Source organism: Oncorhynchus nerka, linkage group LG20 (assembly GCF_034236695.1).
Source record: "Oncorhynchus nerka isolate Pitt River linkage group LG20, Oner_Uvic_2.0, whole genome shotgun sequence".
Taxonomy (NCBI): Eukaryota; Metazoa; Chordata; class Actinopteri; order Salmoniformes; family Salmonidae; genus Oncorhynchus; species Oncorhynchus nerka.
The window spans coordinates 93395527-93416342 of record NC_088415.1 but is presented as its reverse complement, the minus strand read 5'-3'; the positions used below and the strand labels follow the sequence as shown (position 1 = coordinate 93416342).

Below are 20816 nucleotides of genomic sequence, written 5' to 3'. Positions count from 1 at the left end.
CATGTTCCAAGTCTTGAAATATGCAGATGGACACATTAAAAGTAAACTTACATCGTGAAACTTCTGAGAGACAGCTTTCTAACTCTGCCCATAACTATTGGACTTTACTCCCAGAAGGCATGAATTATTTAGTCACTGTTAGTACACTTGATGCATTAATCTGCCATTAGATTTTTTTGTCTTGTATAATAAATTATATATATTAATTTATATTAATTTATACTGGATTAAGTATAGATTTACATTCGTCCAACACTTCATCTTGTGTCAATATCAGTTATTTTTTTTATGTTTTTAACGTTCCAATTTATATTTTATAGTTTATCTTTTCTTTTCAACTGACAAGAGATTGTCAGTTGGAAAGGCTCTCTGCAGGTTTTCTACATCATATGAGTATCTTTTTATGACAAAAATAGGATTCCCTCAAATATTTCTCCGATGTCCAAAAGCTTTCAGGTGAACATTTTGTGTTCTAAATTTACTGTAACTAATTATTTAATTACTTATTTGTCAGACCAGGAGACATCCCCCAAAAAATCGGTCTTCTCTCAAATGTCTGTAGCATCCAAACCGTTTGGGCTAGAAACTATTACGGAAAGATGAGACTCTGACGAACACGTCATGTTTTGCTCTAGGACTCCCACATGCCTCACAAAACTCATCTGAAGGTCCCAGTTTAAAACATGTACAGAACCAGTCAGAAAGTTTGGACACGCCTACTCATTCCAGAGTTTTTCTTTATTTTTGCTATTTTATACATTGTAGAATAATAGTCGAAGACATCAAAACTATGAAATAACACATATGGAATCATGTAGTAACCAAAAAAGTGTTAGAGACTCTTGGCATTCTCTCAACCAGCTTCATGAGGTAGTCACCTGGAATGTATTTCAATTAACTGGTGTGGCTTGTTAAAAGTTAATTTGTGGAATTTCTTTCCTTCTTAATGCGTTTGAGCCAATCAGTTGTGTTGTGACAAGGTAGGGGTGGTATACAGAAGATAGCCCTATCTGGTAAAAGAACATGTCCATATTATGGCAAGAACAGCTCAAATAAGCAAAGAGAAACGACAGTCCATCATTACTTTAAGACGTGAAGGTCAGTCAATCTGTAAAATGTCAAGAACTTTGAAAGTTTCTTCAAGTGCAGTCGCAAAAACCATCAAGCGCTATGATGAAACTGGCTCTCATCTCGGTACCTGATGGCAGTCAGGCTACCTCTAGCGAGCACATGGAGGGCTGTGCGGCCCCCCAAAGAAATGCCACCCCACACCATGACTGACCCACCGCCAAACCGGTCATGCTGGAGGATGTTGCAGGCAGCAGAACGTTCTCCACAGCGTCTCCAGACTCTGTCACATGTGCTCAGTGTGAACCTGCTTTCATCTGTGAAGAGCACAGGGCGACAGTGGCGAATTTGCCAATCTTGGTGTTCTCTGGCAAATGCCAAACGTCCTGCACGGTATTGGGCTGTAAGCACAACCCCCACCTGTGGACGTCGGGCCCTCATACCACCCTCATGGAGTCTGTTTCTGTCCATTTGAGCAGACACATACACATTAGTGGCCTGCTGGAGGTCATTTTGCAGGGCTCTGGCAGTGCTCCTCCTGCTCCTCCTTGCACAAAGGCGGAGGTAGCGGTCCTGCTGCTGGGTTGTTGCCCTCCTACGGCCTCCTCCATGTCTCCTGATGTACTGGCCGGTCTCCTGGTAGCGCCTCCATAATCTGGACACTACGCTGACAGACACAGCAAACCTTCTTGCCACAGCTCGCACTCCGTCTCATGGTACCACTAGAGTAAAAGCACTGCCAGCATTCTTAAGTGACCAAAACATCAGCCAGGAAGCATAGGAACTGAGAAGTGGTCTGTGGTCACCACCTGCAGAACCACTCCTTTATTGGGGGTGTCTTGCTAATTGCCTATAATTTCCACCTGTTGTCTATATATATATCCATGTCTCTTTTGACCCTCTCTCTCTCGCTCCCTCTATCTCTACTTCTCTCTTTCTCTCCCTCTATCTCCCTCTCTCTCAATTTTCAATTCAATATTTACAATATAAAATAAAAATGAGAATCAAAATTGTTAATGGGACAACAGTAACAACAATAACCAAGGGTCAAAATAACCATACATTGAACAATAACAATAAGCATACAGTAGAGGACATGTGTAGGTTGATTGGTCTGTCAGACACTGTCCCTCATCTTATGGCAGGCAGAAATGTAGTGCGCTGCCAACCCACAGCTCTCTGCGTCCTCCCCCAACAGGAAGGGTAGCCTACTCTCATCAGAGAGGTCTTTGAAACCTTGAATAAGGGTTTCAAATTTGGGGAAATGACACTCTCTAATTGTTTTATATTTTTGACATTTTGTCAGGAATTGCAGCTCTGTCTCAGGTTCTGCTGTGGTGCAGTGGTTGCACAGCCTTTCCTCTACAGGGAGCCAGGTTTTCCTGTGTCTACCCTTCTCAATGGCAAGGCTGTGCTCACTGAGCCTGTACTTTGTCAAGGTTTTTCTAAGGTTTTAATAGGGCCAGATAGCACTGCATTTTGCTTTGTGTTTGTGCTTGTGTTTCCCAATAAGCTATATAGTTTTGTTTTGACTGTGTTGTAATTTGGTTTATCCTGATTGATTGGTTGTTCTGATCCTGAGACTTCAGTGTGTTAGTAGAACAGGTTTGTGAACTCAGTCCCAGGACCAGCTGGATGAGGGGACTGAGGCTTCAGTGTGTTAGTAGAACAGGTTAGTGAACTCAGGACCAGCTGGATGAGGGGACTGAGGCTTCAGCATGTTAGTAGAACAGGTTTGTGAACTCAGTCCCAGGACCAGCTGGATGAGGGGACTGAGGCTTCAGTGTGTTAGTAGAACAGGTTAGTGAACTCAGGACCAGCTGGATGAGGGGACTGAGGCTTCAGCATGTTAGTAGAACAGGTTAGTGAACTCAGTCCCAGGACCAGCTGGACTGAGGCTCCCAGGACCAGCTCAGGGGACTGAGGCTTCAGTGTGTTAGTAGAACAGGTTAGACTGAGGCTTCAGTGTTAGTAGAACAGTGAACTCAGGACCAGCTGGATGAGGGGACTGAGGCTTCAGCATGTTAGTAGAACAGGTTTAGTGAACTCAGTCCCAGGACCAGCTGAGGGACTGAGGAGTGGGACTGAGGACCAGCTTGAGGGGACTGAGGCTTGTGTTAGTAGAACAGGTTAGTGAACTCAGGACCAGCTGGATGAGGGGGACTGAGGCTTGGACGAGGGGACTGAGGCATGTTAGGTTAGAACAGACCAGCTTAGGGTGAACTAGAACAGTGTCCCAGGACCAGCTGGATGCTTCAGGGGACTGAGGACCAGCTGGATCTGAGTGCATGTTAGTAGAACAGGTTTGTGAACTCAGCCCCAGGACCAGCTGGATGAGGGACTGAGGCTTCAGTGTTTTAGAACAGGTTTTTGACCAGCCAGCTCTTGGCATTGCTGGATGAGGGACTCTTTTCTTGCCCAGCTCTTGGCATTGCATGATGATAGAGGGGGTCACTGTAGTTTCCAAAACTGAATTGCTCTTTTTTGAGTGTTTATTATTAGTGATTATTGGCCTGATTCGGCCCTGCATGCATTGTGTGTAGTTTTCCTCTGTTTTGTTTTGTTTTGCAAGTGGACCCCACACCTCGCTGCCATAAAGTGCAATTGGTTCAATGACATATTCAATTAGTTTTAGCCAAATTTAATTAGGTATGTCAATTTTAATGAGGTTTTTAATGGCGTAGAATGCCCTGCGTGCTTTCTCTCTCAGTTCATTCACTGCCTCATTAAGGTGTCCAGTTGAGCTTATTTTTAAACCCCCGTACTTGTAGTGTGTACAGTACTCTATATATTTAAACCTCAGTAAATGTAGTGTGTGCAGTACCCTATATATTTAAACCTCAGTAATTGTAGTGTGTACAGTACTCTATATATTTAAACCTCAGTAATTGTAGTGTGTACAGTACTCTATATATTTAAACCTCAGTAATTGTAGTGTGTACAGTACCCTATATATTTAAACCTCAGTAATTGTAGTGTGTGCAGTACCCTATATATTTAAACCTCAGTAATTGTAGTGTGTGCAGTACCCTATATATTTAAACCTCAGTAATTGTAGTGTGTGCAGTACTCTATATATTTAAACCTCAGTAATTGTAGTGTGTGCAGTACCCTATATATTTAAACCTCAGTAATTGTAGTGTGTACAGTATATATTTTGTACCAATTGAGAACTTTGATCTAATTCCCTGAAATCTGGATCTTCTCTCTGTTACTCCCTCTCTCTCTCTCTCTTTCTGTCTCTCCCTCCCCAGGCGTGGAGCATCACGTATGTTAGCTGGCTGACGTTTGTGTTCCTGATGTGGTCGTGTATGTTGTGGATGGTGAGGGACCGTCGTCGTTACACCATGCTAACCTCTCCCTTCATGGTGCTCTACGGGAACCTGCTCATTGTGCTGCAGTACATCTGGAGCTTTGAGCTGCTGGAGCCCGTGCCTGGACTCTTCCTCAAGATGGACGTGCCCTTCAGGCAGCTGGGTTCCAAGGTAAACGGGTAGAGACAGAACTGTTCCAAGGTAAACGGGTAGAGACAGAACTGTTCTGAGTAAACGGGGTAGAGACAGAACTGTCCTGAGTGAACGGGTAGAGACAGAACTGTTCTGAGTAAACGGGTAGAGACAGAACTGTTCTGAGTAAATGGGTAGAGACAGAACTGTTCTGAGTAAATGGGTAGAGACAGAACTGTTCTGAGTAAATGGGTAGAGACAGAACTGTTCTGAGTAAACGGGTAGAGACAGAACTGTCCTGAGTAAACGGGTAGAGACAGAACTGTTCTGAGTAAATGGGTAGAGACAGAACTGTTCCAAGGTAAACGGGTAGAGACAGAACTGTTCTGAGTAAACGGGGTAGAGACAGAACTGTCCTGAGTAAACGGGTAGAGACAGAACTGTTCTGAGTAAACGGGTAGAGACAGAACTGTTCTGAGTAAACGGGGTAGAGACAGAACTGTCCTGAGTAAACGGGTAGAGACAGAACTGTTCTGAGTAAACGGAGTAGAGATAGAACTGTTCTGAGTAAACAGGTAGAGACAGAACTGTTCTGAGTAAACGGGTAGAGACAGAACTGTTCTGAGTAAACGGGTAGAGACAGAACTGTTCTGAGTAAACGGGTAGAGACAGAACTGTTCTGAGTAAACGGGTAGAGACAGAACTGTTCTGAGTAAATGGGTAGAGACAGAACTGTTCTGAGTAAACGGGTAGAGACAGAACTGCTCTGAGTAAACGGGTAGAGACAGAACTGTTCCAAGGTAAACGGGGTAGAGACAGAACTGTTCTGAGTAAACGGGTAGAGACAGAACTGTTCTGAGTAAACGGGTAGAGACAGAACTGTTCCAAGGTAAACGGGTAGAGACAGAACTGTTCTGAGTAAACGGGGTAGAGACAGAACTGTTCCAAGGTAAACGGGGTAGAGACAGAACTGTTCCAAGGTAAACGGGGTAGAGACAGAACTGTTCTGAGTAAACGGGTAGAGACAGAACTGTTCCAATGTAAACAGGTAGAGACAGAACTGTTCTGAGTAAACAGGTAGAGACAGAACTGTTCCAAGGTAAACGGGGTAGAGACAGAACTGTTCTGAGTAAACAGGTAGAGACAGAACTGTTCTGAGTAAACGGGGTAGAGACAGAACTGTTCCAAGGTAAACGGGTAGAGACAGAACTGTTCCAAGGTAAACGGGTAGAGACACAACTGTTCTGAGTAAACGGGTAGAGACAGAACTGTTCCAAGGTAAACGGGGTAGAGACAGAACTGTTCTGAGTAAACGGGTAGAGACAGAACTGTTCTGAGTAAACGGGTAGAGACAGAACTGTTCCGAGGTAAACGGGTAGAGACAGAACTGTTCTGAGTAAACGGGTAGAGACAGAACTGTTCTGAGTAAACGGGGTAGAGACAGAACTGTTCCAAGGTAAACGGGGTAGAGACAGAACTGTTCCAAGGTAAACGGGTAGAGACAGAACTGTTCTGAGTAAACGGGTAGAGACAGAACTGTTCTGAGTAAACGGGTAGAGACAGAACTGTTCTGAGTAAACGGGTAGAGACAGAACTGTTCTGAGTAAATGGGGAGAGACAGAACTGTTCTGAGTAAACGGGTAGAGACAGAACTGTCCTGAGTAAACGGGTAGAGACAGACCTGTTCCAAGGTAAACGGGTAGAGTCAGAACTGTTCTGAGTAAACGGGTAGAGACAGAACTGTCCTGAGTAAACGGGTAGAGACAGAACTGTTCTGAGTAAACGGGGTAGAGACAGAACTGTTCTGAGTAAACGGGGTAGAGACAGAACTGTTCTGAGTAAACGGGTAGAGATAGAACTGTTCTGAGTAAACAGGTAGAGACAGAACTGTTCTGAGTAAACGGGGTAGAGACAGAACTGTTCTGAGTAAACGGGTAGAGACAGAACTGTTCTGAGTAAATGGGTAGAGACAGAACTGTTCTGAGTAAACGGGTAGAGACAGAACTGCTCTGAGTAAACGGGTAGAGACAGAACTGTTCCAAGGTAAACGGGGTAGAGACAGAACTGTTCTGAGTAAACAGGTAGAGACAGAACTGTTCCAAGGTAAACGGGGTAGAGACAGAACTGTTCTGAGTAAACAGGTAGAGACAGAACTGTTCTGAGTAAACGGGGTAGAGACAGAACTGTTCCAAGGTAAACGGGTAGAGACAGAACTGTTCCAAGGTAAACGGGTAGAGACAGAACTGTTCTGAGTAAACGGGTAGAGACAGAACTGTTCCAAGGTAAACGGGTAGAGACAGAACTGTTCCAAGGTAAACGGGGTAGAGACAGAACTGTTCTGAGTAAACGGGTAGAGACAGAACTGTTCTGAGTAAACGGGTAGAGACAGAACTGTTCTGAGTAAACGGGTAGAGACAGAACTGTTCTGAGTAAACGGGTAGAGACAGAACTGTTCCAAGGTAAACGGGTAGAGACAGAACTGTTCTGAGTAAACAGGTAGAGACAGAACTGTTCTGAGTAAACGGGTAGAGACAGAACTGTTCCGAGGTAAACGGGTAGAGACAGAACTGTTCTGAGTAAACGGGTAGAGACAGAACTGTTCTGAGTAAACGGGGTAGAGACAGAACTGTTCCAAGGTAAACGGGGTAGAGACAGAACTGTTCCAAGGTAAACGGGGTAGAGACAGAACTGTTCTGAGTAAACGGGTAGAGACAGAACTGTTCTGAGTAAACGGGTAGAGACAGAACTGTTCTGAGTAAATGGGGAGAGACAGAACTGTTCTGAGTAAACGGGTAGAGACAGAACTGTCCTGAGTAAACGGGTAGAGACAGACCTGTTCCAAGGTAAACGGGTAGAGACAGAACTGTTCTGAGTAAACGGGTAGAGACAGAACTGTTCTGAGTAAACAGGTAGAGACAGAACTGTTCTGAGTAAACAGGGTAGAGACAGAACTGTTCCAAGGTAAACGGGTAGAGACAGAACTGTTCTGAGTAAACGGGGTAGAGACAGAACTGTCCTGAGTAAACGGGTAGAGACAGAACTGTTCTGAGTAAACGGGTAGAGACAGAACTGTTCTGAGTAAACGGGGTAGAGACAGAACTGTTCTGAGTAAACGGGTAGAGACAGAACTGTTCTGAGTAAACGGGGTAGAGACAGAACTGTTCTGAGTAAACAGGTAGAGACAGAACTGTTCTGAGTAAACGGGTAGAGACAGAACTGTTCTGAGTAAACGGGTAGAGACAGAACTGTTCTGAGTAAACGGGTAGAGACAGAACTGTTCTGAGTAAACGGGTAGAGACAGAACTGTTCTGAGTAAATGGGTAGAGACAGAACTGTTCTGAGTAAACGGGTAGAGACAGAACTGCTCTTCGGGTAGAGACAGAACTGTTCCAAGGTAAACGGGGTAGAGACAGAACTGTTCTGAGTAAACGGGTAGAGACAGAACTGTTCTGAGTAAACGGGTAGAGACAGAACTGTTCCAAGGTAAACGGGTAGAGACAGAACTGTTCTGAGTAAACGGGGTAGAGACAGAACTGTTCCAAGGTAAACGGGGTAGAGACAGAACTGTTCCAAGGTAAACGGGGTAGAGACAGAACTGTTCTGAGTAAACAGGTAGAGACAGAACTGTTCCAAGGTAAACGGGGTAGAGACAGAACTGTTCTGAGTAAACAGGTAGAGACAGAACTGTTCTGAGTAAACGGGGTAGAGACAGAACTGTTCCAAGGTAAACGGGTAGAGACAGAACTGTTCCAAGGTAAACGGGTAGAGACAGAACTGTTCTGAGTAAACGGGGTAGAGACAGAACTGTTCCAAGGTAAACGGGTAGAGACAGAACTGTTCCAAGGTAAACGGGTAGAGACAGAACTGTTCTGAGTAAACGGGTAGAGACAGAACTGTTCTGAGTAAACGGGTAGAGACAGAACTGTTCTGAGTAAACGGGTAGAGACAGAACTGTTCTGAGTAAACGGGTAGAGACAGAACTGTTCCAAGGTAAACGGGGTAGAGACAGAACTGTTCTGAGTAAACAGGTAGAGACAGAACTGTTCTGAGTAAACGGGTAGAGACAGAACTGTTCCGAGGTAAACGGGTAGAGACAGAACTGTTCTGAGTAAACGGGTAGAGACAGAACTGTTCTGAGTAAACGGGGTAGAGACAGAACTGTTCCAAGGTAAACGGGGTAGAGACAGAACTGTTCCAAGGTAAACGGGGTAGAGACAGAACTGTTCTGAGTAAACGGGTAGAGACAGAACTGTTCTGAGTAAACGGGTAGAGACAGAACTGTTCTGAGTAAACGGGTAGAGACAGAACTGTTCTGAGTAAATGGGGAGAGACAGAACTGTTCTGAGTAAACGGGTAGAGACAGAACTGTCCTGAGTAAACGGGTAGAGACAGACCTGTTCCAAGGTAAACGGGTAGAGTCAGAACTGTTCTGAGTAAACGGGTAGAGACAGAACTGTCCTGAGTAAACGGGTAGAGACAGAACTGTTCTGAGTAAATGGGTAGAGACAGAACTGTTCCGAGGTAAACGGGTAGAGACAGAACTGTTCTGAGTAAACGGGGTAGAGACAGAACTGTCCTGAGTAAACGGGTAGAGACAGAACTGTTCTGAGTAAACGGGTAGAGACAGAACTGTTCTGAGTAAACGGGGTAGAGACAGAACTGTTCTGAGTAAACGGGTAGAGACAGAACTGTTCTGAGTAAACGGGTAGAGAGAACAGAACTGACAGAACTGTTCTGAGTAAACGGGTAGAGACAGAACTGTTCTGAGTAAACGGGTAGAGACAGAACTGTTCTGAGTTAGAGACAGAACTGTTCTGAGTAAACGGGTAGAGACAGAACTGTTCTGAGTAAACGGGTAGAGACAGAACTGCTCTGAGTAAACGGGTAGAGACAGAACTGTTCCAAGGTAAACGGGGTAGAGACAGAACTGAGTTCCAAGACAGAACTGTTCTGAGTAAACGGGTAGAGACAGAACTGTTCCAAGGTGGGTAGAGACAGAACTGTTCTGAGTAAACGGGGTAGAGACAGAACTGTTCCAAGGTAAACGGGGTAGAGACAGAACTGTTCCAAGGTAAACGGGGTAGAGACAGAACTGTTCTGAGTAAACAGGTAGAGACAGAACTGTTCCAAGGTAAACGGGGTAGAGACAGAACTGTTCTGAGTAAACAGGTAGAGACAGAACTGTTCTGAGTAAACGGGGTAGAGACAGAACTGTTCCAAGGTAAACGGGTAGAGACAGAACTGTTCCAAGGTAAACGGGTAGAGACAGAACTGTTCTGAGTAAACGGGGTAGAGACAGAACTGTTCCAAGGTAAACGGGTAGAGACAGAACTGTTCCAAGGTAAACGGGTAGAGACAGAACTGTTCTGAGTAAACGGGTAGAGACAGAACTGTTCTGAGTGTAGAGACAGAACTGTCCTGAGTAAACGGGTAGAGACAGAACTGTTCTGAGTAAACGGGTAGAGACAGAACTGTTCCAAGGTAAACGGGGTAGAGACAGAACTGTTCTGAGTAAACAGGTAGAGACAGAACTGTTCTGAGTAAACGGGTAGAGACAGAACTGTTCCGAGGTAAACGGGTAGAGACAGAACTGTTCTGAGTAAACGGGTAGAGACAGAACTGTTCTGAGTAAACGGGTAGAGACAGAACTGTTCGGGGTAGAGACAGAACTGTTCCAAGGTAAACGGGGTAGAGACAGAACTGTTCTGAGTAAACGGGTAGAGACAGAACTGTTCTGAGTAAACGGGTAGAGACAGAACTGTTCTGAGTAAACGGGTAGAGACAGAACTGTTCTGAGTAAATGGGGAGAGACAGAACTGTTCTGAGTAAACGGGTAGAGACAGAACTGTCCTGAGTAAACGGGTAGAGACAGACCTGTTCCAAGGTAAACGGGTAGAGTCAGAACTGTTCTGAGTAAACGGGTAGAGACAGAACTGTCCTGAGTAAACGGGTAGAGACAGAACTGTTCTGAGTAAATGGGTAGAGACAGAACTGTTCGAGGTAAACGGGTAGACAGAACTGTTCTTAAACGGGGTAGAGACAGAACTGTCCTGAGTAAACGGGTAGAGACAGAACTGTTCTGAGTAAACGGGTAGAGACAGAACTGTTCTGAGTAAACGGGGTAGAGACAGAACTGTCCTGAGTAAACGGGTAGAGACAGAACTGTTCTGAGTAAACGGAGTAGAGATAGAACTGTTCTGAGTAAACAGGTAGAGACAGAACTGTTCTGAGTAAACGGGTAGAGACAGAACTGTTCTGAGTAAACGGGTAGAGACAGAACTGTTCTGAGTAAACGGGTAGAGACAGAACTGTTCTGAGTAAACGGGTAGAGACAGAACTGTTCTGAGTAAACGGGTAGAGACAGAACTGTTCTGAGTAAATGGGTAGAGACAGAACTGTTCTGAGTAAACGGGTAGAGACAGAACTGCTCTGAGTAAACGGGTAGAGACAGAACTGTTCTGAGTAAACGGGTAGAGACAGAACTGTTCTGAGTAAACGGGTAGAGACAGAACTGTTCCAAGGTAAACGGGTAGAGACAGAACTGTTCTGAGTAAACGGGGTAGAGACAGAACTGTTCCAAGGTAAACGGGGTAGAGACAGAACTGTTCCAAGGTAAACGGGGTAGAGACAGAACTGTTCTGAGTAAACGGGTAGAGACAGAACTGTTCCAATGTAAACAGGTAGAGACAGAACTGTTCTGAGTAAACAGGTAGAGACAGAACTGTTCCAAGGTAAACGGGGTAGAGACAGAACTGTTCTGAGTAAACAGGTAGAGACAGAACTGTTCTGAGTAAACGGGGTAGAGACAGAACTGTTCCAAGGTAAACGGGTAGAGACAGAACTGTTCCAAGGTAAACGGGTAGAGACAGAACTGTTCTGAGTAAACGGGTAGAGACAGAACTGTTCAAGGTAAACGGGTAGAGACAGAACTGTTCTGAGTAAACGGGTAGAGACAGAACTGTTCTGAGTAAACGGGTAGAGACAGAACTGTTCCGAGGTAAACGGGTAGAGACAGAACTGTTCTGAGTAAACGGGTAGAGACAGAACTGTTCTGAGTAAACGGGGTAGAGACAGAACTGTTCCAAGGTAAACGGGGTAGAGACAGAACTGTTCCAAGGTAAACGGGGTAGAGACAGAACTGTTCTGAGTAAACGGGTAGAGACAGAACTGTTCTGAGTAAACGGGTAGAGACAGAACTGTTCTGAGTAAATGGGGAGAGACAGAACTGTTCTGAGTAAACGGGTAGAGACAGAACTGTCCTGAGTAAACGGGTAGAGACAGACCTGTTCCAAGGTAAACGGGTAGAGTCAGAACTGTTCTGAGTAAACGGGTAGAGACAGAACTGTCCTGAGTAAACGGGTAGAGACAGAACTGTTCTGAGTAAACGGGGTAGAGACAGAACTGTTCTGAGTAAACGGGGTAGAGACAGAACTGTTCTGAGTAAACGGGTAGAGATAGAACTGTTCTGAGTAAACAGGTAGAGACAGAACTGTTCTGAGTAAACGGGGTAGAGACAGAACTGTTCTGAGTAAACGGGTAGAGACAGAACTGTTCTGAGTAAATGGGTAGAGACAGAACTGTTCTGAGTAAACGGGTAGAGACAGAACTGCTCTGAGTAAACGGGTAGAGACAGAACTGTTCCAAGGTAAACGGGGTAGAGACGGAACTGTTCTGAGTAAACAGGTAGAGACAGAACTGTTCTGAGTAAACGGGTAGAGACAGAACTGTTCCAAGGTAAACGGGTAGAGACAGAACTGTTCTGAGTAAACGGGGTAGAGACAGAACTGTTCCAAGGTAAACGGGGTAGAGACAGAACTGTTCTGAGTAAACAGGTAGAGACAGAACTGTTCTGAGTAAACGGGGTAGAGACAGAACTGTTCCAAGGTAAACGGGTAGAGACAGAACTGTTCCAAGGTAAACGGGTAGAGACAGAACTGTTCTGAGTAAACGGGGTAGAGACAGAACTGTTCCTGAGTAAACGGGTAGAGACAGAACTGTTCCAAGGTAAACGGGTAGAGACAGAACTGTTCTGAGTAAACGGGTAGAGACAGAACTGTTCTGAGTAAACGGGTAGAGACAGACAGAACTAGAGACAGAACTTCTGAGTAAACGGGTAGAGACAGAACTGTTCTGAGTAAACGGGTAGAGACAGAACTGTTCCAAGGTAAACTGGGGTAGAGACAGAACTGTTCTGAGTAAACAGGTAGAGACAGAACTGTTCTGAGTAAACGGGTAGAGACAGAACTGTTCGAGGTAAACGGGTAGAGACAGAACTGTTCTGAGTAAACGGGTAGAGACAGAACTGTTCTGAGTAAACGGGGTAGAGACAGAACTGTTCCAAGGTAAACGGGGTAGAGACAGAACTGTTCCAAGGTAAACGGGTAGAGACAGAACTGTTCTGAGTAAACGGGTAGAGACAGAACTGTTCTGAGTAAACGGGTAGAGACAGAACTGTTCTGAGTAAACGGGTAGAGACAGAACTGTTCCGAGGTAAACGGGTAGAGACAGAACTGTTCTGAGTAAACGGGTAGAGACAGAACTGTTCTGAGTAAACGGGGTAGAGACAGAACTGTTCCAAGGTAAACGGGGTAGAGACAGAACTGTTCCAAGGTAAACGGGGTAGAGACAGAACTGTTCTGAGTAAACGGGTAGAGACAGAACTGTTCTGAGTAAACGGGTAGAGACAGAACTGTTCTGAGTAAATGGGGAGAGACAGAACTGTTCTGAGTAAACGGGTAGAGACAGAACTGTCCTGAGTAAACGGGTAGAGACAGAACTGTTCCTGAGTCAAACTGTTCTGAGGGTAGAGACAGAACTGTTCTGAGTAAACGGGTAGAGACAGAACTGTTCTGAGTAAATGGGTAAACAGAACTGTTCCAAGGTAAACGGGTAGAGACAGAACTGTTCTGAGTAAACGGGGTAGAGACAGAACTGTCCTGAGTAAACGGGTAGAGACAGAACTGTTCTGAGTAAACGGGTAGAGACAGAACTGTTCTGAGTAAACGGGTAGAGACAGAACTGTTCCGGGTAGAGACAGAACTGTTCTGAGTAAACGGTAGAGACAGAACTGTTCTGAGTAAACGGGTAGAGACAGAACTGTTCTGAGTAAACGGGTAGAGACAGAACTGTTCTGAGTAAAACGGGTAGAGACAGAACTGTTCTGAGTAAACGGGTAGAGACAGAACTGTTCTGAGTAAACGGGTAGAGACAGAACTGTTCTGAGTAAATGGGTAGAGACAGAACTGTTCTGAGTAAACGGGTAGAGACAGAACTGTTCTGAGTAAACGGGTAGAGACAGAACTGTAGAGACAGAAGGTAAACGGGGTAGAGACAGAACTGTTCTGAGTAAACGGGTAGAGACAGAACTGTTCTGAGTAAACGGGTAGAGACAGAACTGTTCCAAGGTAAACGGGTAGAGACAGAACTGTTCTGAGTAAACGGGGTAGAGACAGAACTGTTCCAAGGTAAACGGGTAGAGACAGAACTGTTCCAAGGTAAACGGGGTAGAGACAGAACTGTTCTGAGTAAACAGGTAGAGACAGAACTGTTCCAAGGTAAACGGGGTAGAGACAGAACTGTTCTGAGTAAACAGGTAGAGACAGAACTGTTCTGAGTAAACGGGGTAGAGACAGAACTGTTCCAAGGTAAACGGGTAGAGACAGAACTGTTCCAAGGTAAACGGGTAGAGACAGAACTGTTCTGAGTAAACGGGGTAGAGACAGAACTGTTCCAAGGTAAACGGGTAGAGACAGAACTGTTCCAAGGTAAACGGGTAGAGACAGAACTGTTCTGAGTAAACGGGTAGAGACAGAACTGTTCTGAGTAAACGGGTAGAGACAGAACTGTCCTGAGTAAACGGGTAGAGACAGAACTGTTCTGAGTAAACGGGTAGAGACAGAACTGTTCCAAGGTAAACGGGGTAGAGACAGAACTGTTCTGAGTAAACAGGTAGAGACAGAACTGTTCTGAGTAAACGGGTAGAGACAGAACTGTTCCGAGGTAAACGGGTAGAGACAGAACTGTTCTGAGTAAACGGGTAGAGACAGAACTGTTCTGAGTAAACGGGGTAGAGACAGAACTGTTCCAAGGTAGAGACAGAACTGTTCCAAGGGGGGTAGAGACAGAACTGTTCTGAGTAAACGGGTAGAGACAGAACTGTTCCGGGTAGAGACAGAACTGTTCTGAGTAAACGGGGTAGAGACAGAACTGTTCTGAGTAAATGGGGAGAGACAGAACTGTTCTGAGTAAACGGGGTAGAGACAGAACTGTCCTGAGTAAACGGGTAGAGACAGACCTGTTCCTGAGTCAGAACTGTTCTGAGTAAACGGGTAGAGACAGAACTGTTCCTGAGTAAACGGGTAGAGACAGAACTGTTCTGAGTAAATGGGTAGAGACAGAACTGTTCTGAGTAAACGGGTAGAGACAGAACTGTTCTGAGTAAACGGGGTAGAGACAGAACTGTCCTGAGTAAACGGGTAGAGACAGAACTGTTCTGAGTAAACGGGTAGAGACAGAACTGTTCTGAGTAAACGGGGTAGAGACAGAACTGTTCTGAGTAAACGGGTAGAGACAGAACTGTTCTGAGTAAACGGGTAGAGACAGAACTGTTCTGAGAGGTAGAGACAGAACTGTTCTGAGTAAACGGGTAGAGACAGAACTGTTCTGAGTAAACGGGTAGAGACAGAACTGTTCTGAGTAAACGGGTAGAGACAGAACTGTTCTGAGTAAACGGGTAAACAGAACTGGTAGAGACAGAACTGTTCTGAGTAAACGGGTAGAGACAGAACTGTTCCAAGGTAAACGGGGTAGAGACAGAACTGTTCTGAGTAAACAGGTAGAGACAGAACTGTTCTGAGTAAACGGGTAGAGACAGAACTGTTCCAAGGTAAACGGGTAGAGACAGAACTGTTCTGAGTAAACGGGTAGAGACAGAACTGTTCCAAGGTAAACGGGGTAGAGACAGAACTGTTCCAAGGTAAACGGGGTAGAGACAGAACTGTTCTGAGTAAACAGGTAGAGACAGAACTGTTCCAAGGTAAACGGGTTGAGACAGAACTGTTCTGAGTAAACGGGGTAGAGACAGAACTGTTCTGAGTAAACGGGGTAGAGACAGAACTGTTCTGAGTAAACGGGTAGAGACAGAACTGTTCTGAGTAAACGGGTAGAGACAGAACTGTTCTGAGTAAACAGGTAGAGACAGAACTGTTCTGAGTAAACGGGGTAGAGACAGAACTGTTCCAAGGTAAACGGGGTAGAGACAGAACTGTTCCAAGGTAAACGGGGTAGAGACAGAACTGTTCTGAGTAAACGGGTAGAGACAGAACTGTTCTGTAAACGGGTAGAGACAGAACTGTTCTGAGTAAACAGAGACAGAACTGTTCTGAGTAAACGGGTAGAGACAGAACTGTCCTGAGTAAACGGGTAGAGACAGACCTGTTCCAAGGTAAACGGGTAGAGACAGAACTGTTCTGAGTAAACGGGGTAGAGACAGAACTGTTCGGGGTAGAGACAGAACTGTCCTGAGTAAACGGGTAGAGACAGAACTGTTCTGAGTAAACGGGTAGAGACAGAACTGTTCTGAGTAAACGGGGTAGAGACAGAACTGTTCTGAGTAAACGGGTAGAGACAGAACTGTTCTGAGTAAACGGGTAGAGACAGAACTGTTCTGAGTAAACGGGTAGAGACAGAACTGCTCTGAGTAAACGGGTAGAGACAGAACTGTTCCAAGGTAAACGGGTAGAGACAGAACTGTTCTGAGTAAACAGGTAGTAGAGACAGAACTGTTCTGAGTAAACGGGTAGAGACAGAACTGTTCCAAGGTAAACGGGTAGAGACAGAACTGTTCTGAGTAAACGGGGTAGAGACAGAACTGTTCCAAGGTAAACGGGGTAGAGACAGAACTGTTCTGAGTAAACAGGTAGAGACAGAACTGTTCTGGTAAAGTAGAGACAGAACTGTTCCAAGGTAAACGGGTAGAGACAGAACTGTTCTGAGTAAACGGGTAGAGACAGAACTGTTCTGAGTAAGACAGAACTGTCCTGAGTAAACGGGTAGAGACAGAACTGTTCTGAGTAAACGGGTAGAGACAGAACTGTTCCAAGGTAAACGGGGTAGAGACAGAACTGTTCAGTAAACAGGTAGAGACAGAACTGTTCTGAGTAAACGGGGTAGAGACAGAACTGTTCTGAGGTAAACGGGTAGAGACAGAACTGTTCTGAGTAAACGGGTAGAGACAGAACTGTTCTGAGTAAACGGGGTAGAGACAGAACTGTTCCAAGGTAAAAGGTAGAGACAGAACTGTTCCAAGGTAAACGGGGTAGAGACAGAACTGTTCTGAGTAAACGGGTAGAGACAGAACTGTTCTGAGTAAACGGGTAGAGACAGAACTGTTCTGAGTAAACGGGTAGAGACAGAACTGTTCTGAGTAAATGGGGAGAGACAGAACTGTTCTGAGTAAACGGGTAGAGACAGAACTGTTCCTGAGTAAACGGGTAGAGACAGACCTGTTTCAAGGTAAACGGGTAGAGTCAGAACTGTTCTGAGTAAACGGGTAGAGACAGAACTGTCCTGAGTAAACGGGTAGAGACAGAACTGTTCTGAGTAAATGGGTAGAGACAGAACTGTTCTGAGGTAAACGGGTAGAGACAGAACTGTTCTGAGTAAACGGGTAGAGACAGAACTGTCCTGAGTAAACGGGTAGAGACAGAACTGTTCTGAGTAAACGGGTAGAGACAGAACTGTTCTGAGTAAACGGGGTAGAGACAGAACTGGGGTAGAGACAGAACTGTTCTGAGTAAACGGGTAGAGACAGAACTGTTCTGAGTAAACAGGTAGAGACAGAACTGTTCTGAGTAAACGGGTAGAGACAGAACTGTTCTGAGTAAACGGGTAGAGACAGAACTGTTCTGAGTAAACGGGTAGAGACAGAACTGTTCTGAGTAAACGGGTAGAGACAGAACTGTTCTGAGTAAACGGGTAGAGACAGAACTGTTCTGAGTAAATGGGTAGAGACAGAACTGTTCTGAGTAAACGGGAGAGACAGAACTGTTCTGAGTAAACGGGTAGAGACAGAACTGTTCTGAGTAAACGGGTAGAGACAGAACTGTTCTGAGTAAACGGGTAGAGACAGAACTGTTCTGAGTAAACTGGGGTAGAGACAGAACTGTTCCAAGGTAAACAGGGTAGAGACAGAACTGTTCTGAGTAAACGGGAAGAGACAGAACTGTTCTGAGTAAACGGGTAGAGACAGAACTGTTCCGAATAAACAGGTAGAGACAGAACTGTTCTGAGTAAACAGGTAGAGACAGAACTGTTCTGAGTAAACAGGTAGAGACAGAACTGTTCTGAGTAAACGAAGGTAGAGACAGAACTGTTCTGAGTAACGGGTAGAGACAGAACTGTTCCAAGGTAAACGGGTAGAGACAGAACTGTTCTGAGTAAACGGGTAGAGACAGAACTGTTCCAAGTAAACGGGGTAGAGACACAGAACAGAACTGTTCTGAGTAAACGGGTAGAGACAGAACTGTTCCGAGGTAAACGGGTAGAGACAGAACTGTTCTGAGGTAAACGGGTAGAGACAGAACTGTTCTGAGTAAACGGGGTAGAGACAGAACTGTTCCAAGGTAAACGGGGTAGAGACAGAACTGTTCCAAGGTAAACGGGGTAGAGACAGAACTGTTCTGAGTAAACGGGTAGAGACAGAACTGTTCTGAGTAAACGGGTAGAGACAGAACTGTTCTGAGTAAACGGGGAGAGACAGAACTGTTCTGAGTAAACGGGTAGAGACAGAACTGTTCTGAGTAAACGGGTAGAGACAGAACTGTTCCAGTAAAGGTAGAGACAGAACTGTTCTGAGAGTAGAGACAGAACTGTTCTGAGTAAACGGGTAGAGACAGAACTGTCCTGAGTAAACGGGTAGAGACAGAACTGTTCTGAGTAGAGACAGAACTGTTCTGAGTAAAGTAGAGACAGAACTGTTCTGAGTAAACGGGTAGAGACAGAACTGTTCTGAGTAAACAGGTAGAGACAGAACTGTTCTGATGGGGTAGAGACAGAACTGGGTAGAGACAGAACTGTTCTGAGTAAACGGGTAGAGACAGAACTGTTCTGAGTAAACGGGTAGAGACAGAACTGTTCTGAGTAAACGGGGTAGAGACAGAACTGTTCCAAGGTAAACGGGGTAGAGACAGAACTGTTCTGAGTAAACAGGTAGAGACAGAACTGTTCTGAGTAAACGGGTAGAGACAGAACTGTTCCAAGGTAAACGGGTAGAGACAGAACTGTTCTGAGTAAACGGGTAGAGACAGAACTGTTCCAAGGTAAACGGGGTAGAGACAGAACTGTTCTGAGTAAACAGGTAGAGACAGAACTGTTCTGAGTAAACGGGGTAGAGACAGAACTGTTCCAAGGTAAACGGGTAGAGACAGAACTGTTCCAAGGTAAACGGGTAGAGACAGAACTGTTCTGAGTAAACGGGGTAGAGACAGAACTGTTCCAAGGTCTGTAGAGACAGAACTGTTCCAAGGTAAACGGGTAGAGACAGAACTGTTCTGAGTAAACGGGTAGAGACAGAACTGTTCTGAGTGGGTAGAGACAGAACTGTTCTGGTAAAGGGTAGAGACAGAACTGTTCTGAGTAAACGGGTAGAGACAGAACTGTTCTGAGTAAACGGGTAGAGACAGAACTGTTCTGAGTAAACGGGGTAGAGACAGAACTGTTCTGAGTAAACAGGTAGAGACAGAACTGTTCTGAGTAAACGGGTAGAGACAGAACTGTTCCAAGGTAAACGGGTAGAGACAGAACTGTTCTGAGTAAACGGGTAGAGACAGAACTGTTCTGAGTAAACGGGGTAGAGACAGAACTGTTCCAAGGTAAACGGGTAGACAGAACAGAGACAGAACTGTTCTGAGTAAACGGGTAGAGACAGAACTGTTCTGAGTAAACGGGTAGAGACAGAACTGTTCTGAGTAAACGGGTAGAGACAGAACTGTTCTGAGTAAACGGGTAGAGACAGAACTGTTCTGAGTAAACAGAACTGTAGAGACAGAGACAGAACTGTTCCAAGTAAACGGGTAGAGACAGAACTGTTCTCTGAGTAAACAGAACTGGTAAACGGGTAGAGACAGAACTGTTCTGAGTAAACGGGAGTAGAGACAGAACTAGAGGTAGAGACAGAACTGTTCCAAGGTAAACGGGTAGAGACAGAACTGTTCTGAGTAAACAGGTAGAGACAGAACTGTTCTGACGGGGTAGAGACAGAACTGTTCCAAGGTAAACGGGGTAGAGACAGACCTGTTCCAAGGTAAACGGGTAGAGTCAGAACTGTTCTGAGTAAACGGGTAGAGACAGAACTGTCCTGAGTAAACGGGTAGAGACAGAACTGTTCTGAGTAAACGGGGTAGAGACAGAACTGTTCTGAGTAAACGGGTAGAGACAGAACTGTTCTGAGTAAACGGGTAGAGATAGAACTGTTCTGAGTAAACAGGTAGAGACAGAACTGTTCTGAGTAAACGGGGTAGAGACAGAACTGTTCTGAGTAAACGGGTAGAGACAGAACTGTTCTGAGTAAACGGGTAGAGACAGAACTGTTCTGAGTAAACGGGTAGAGACAGAACTGCTCTGAGTAAACGGGTAGAGACAGAACTGTTCCAAGGTAAACGGGGTAGAGACAGAACTGTTCTGAGTAAACAGGTAGAGACAGAACTGTTCTGAGTAAACGGGTAGAGACAGAACTGTTCTGAGTAAACGGGGTAGAGACAGAACTGTTCCAAGGTAAACGGGGTAGAGACAGAACTGTTCTGGTAAACGGGTAACAGAACGGGGTAGAGACAGAACTGTTCCAAGGTAAACGGGTAGAGACAGAACTGTTCCAAGGTAAACGGGTAGAGACAGAACTGTTCTGAGTAAACGGGTAGAGACAGAACTGTTCTGAGTAAACGGGTAGAGACAGAACTGTCCTGAGTAAACGGGTAGAGACAGAACTGTTCTGAGTAAACGGGTAGAGACAGAACTGTTCTGAGTAAACGGGTAGAGACAGAACTGTTCTGAGTAAACGGGTAGAGACAGAACTGTTCTGAGTAAACAGAACTGTTCTGAGACAGAACAGAACTGTTCTGAGTAAACGGGTAGAGACAGAACTGTTCCAAGGTAAACGGGTAGAGACAGAACTGTTCTGAGTAAACGGGTAGAGACAGAACTGTCCTGAGTAAACGGGTAGAGACAGAACTGTTCTGAGTAAACGGGGTAGAGACAGAACTGTTCTGAGTAAAGTAGAGACAGAACTGTTCTGAGTAAACGGGTAGA

General features: G+C 45.2%; 1 protein-coding gene across 1 annotated transcript in view; it reads left to right on the top strand.

Moving 5' to 3' along the window:
• The window catches only part of LOC135563129 (piezo-type mechanosensitive ion channel component 2-like), a 396954-nt gene that overhangs the window by 176473 nt on the left and 199665 nt on the right, over window positions 1-20816 (top strand). Inside the window, 1 exon segment of the mRNA XM_065006107.1 lies at window positions 4323-4553. Coding sequence (XP_064862179.1) covers window positions 4323-4553 — 231 coding nt within the window.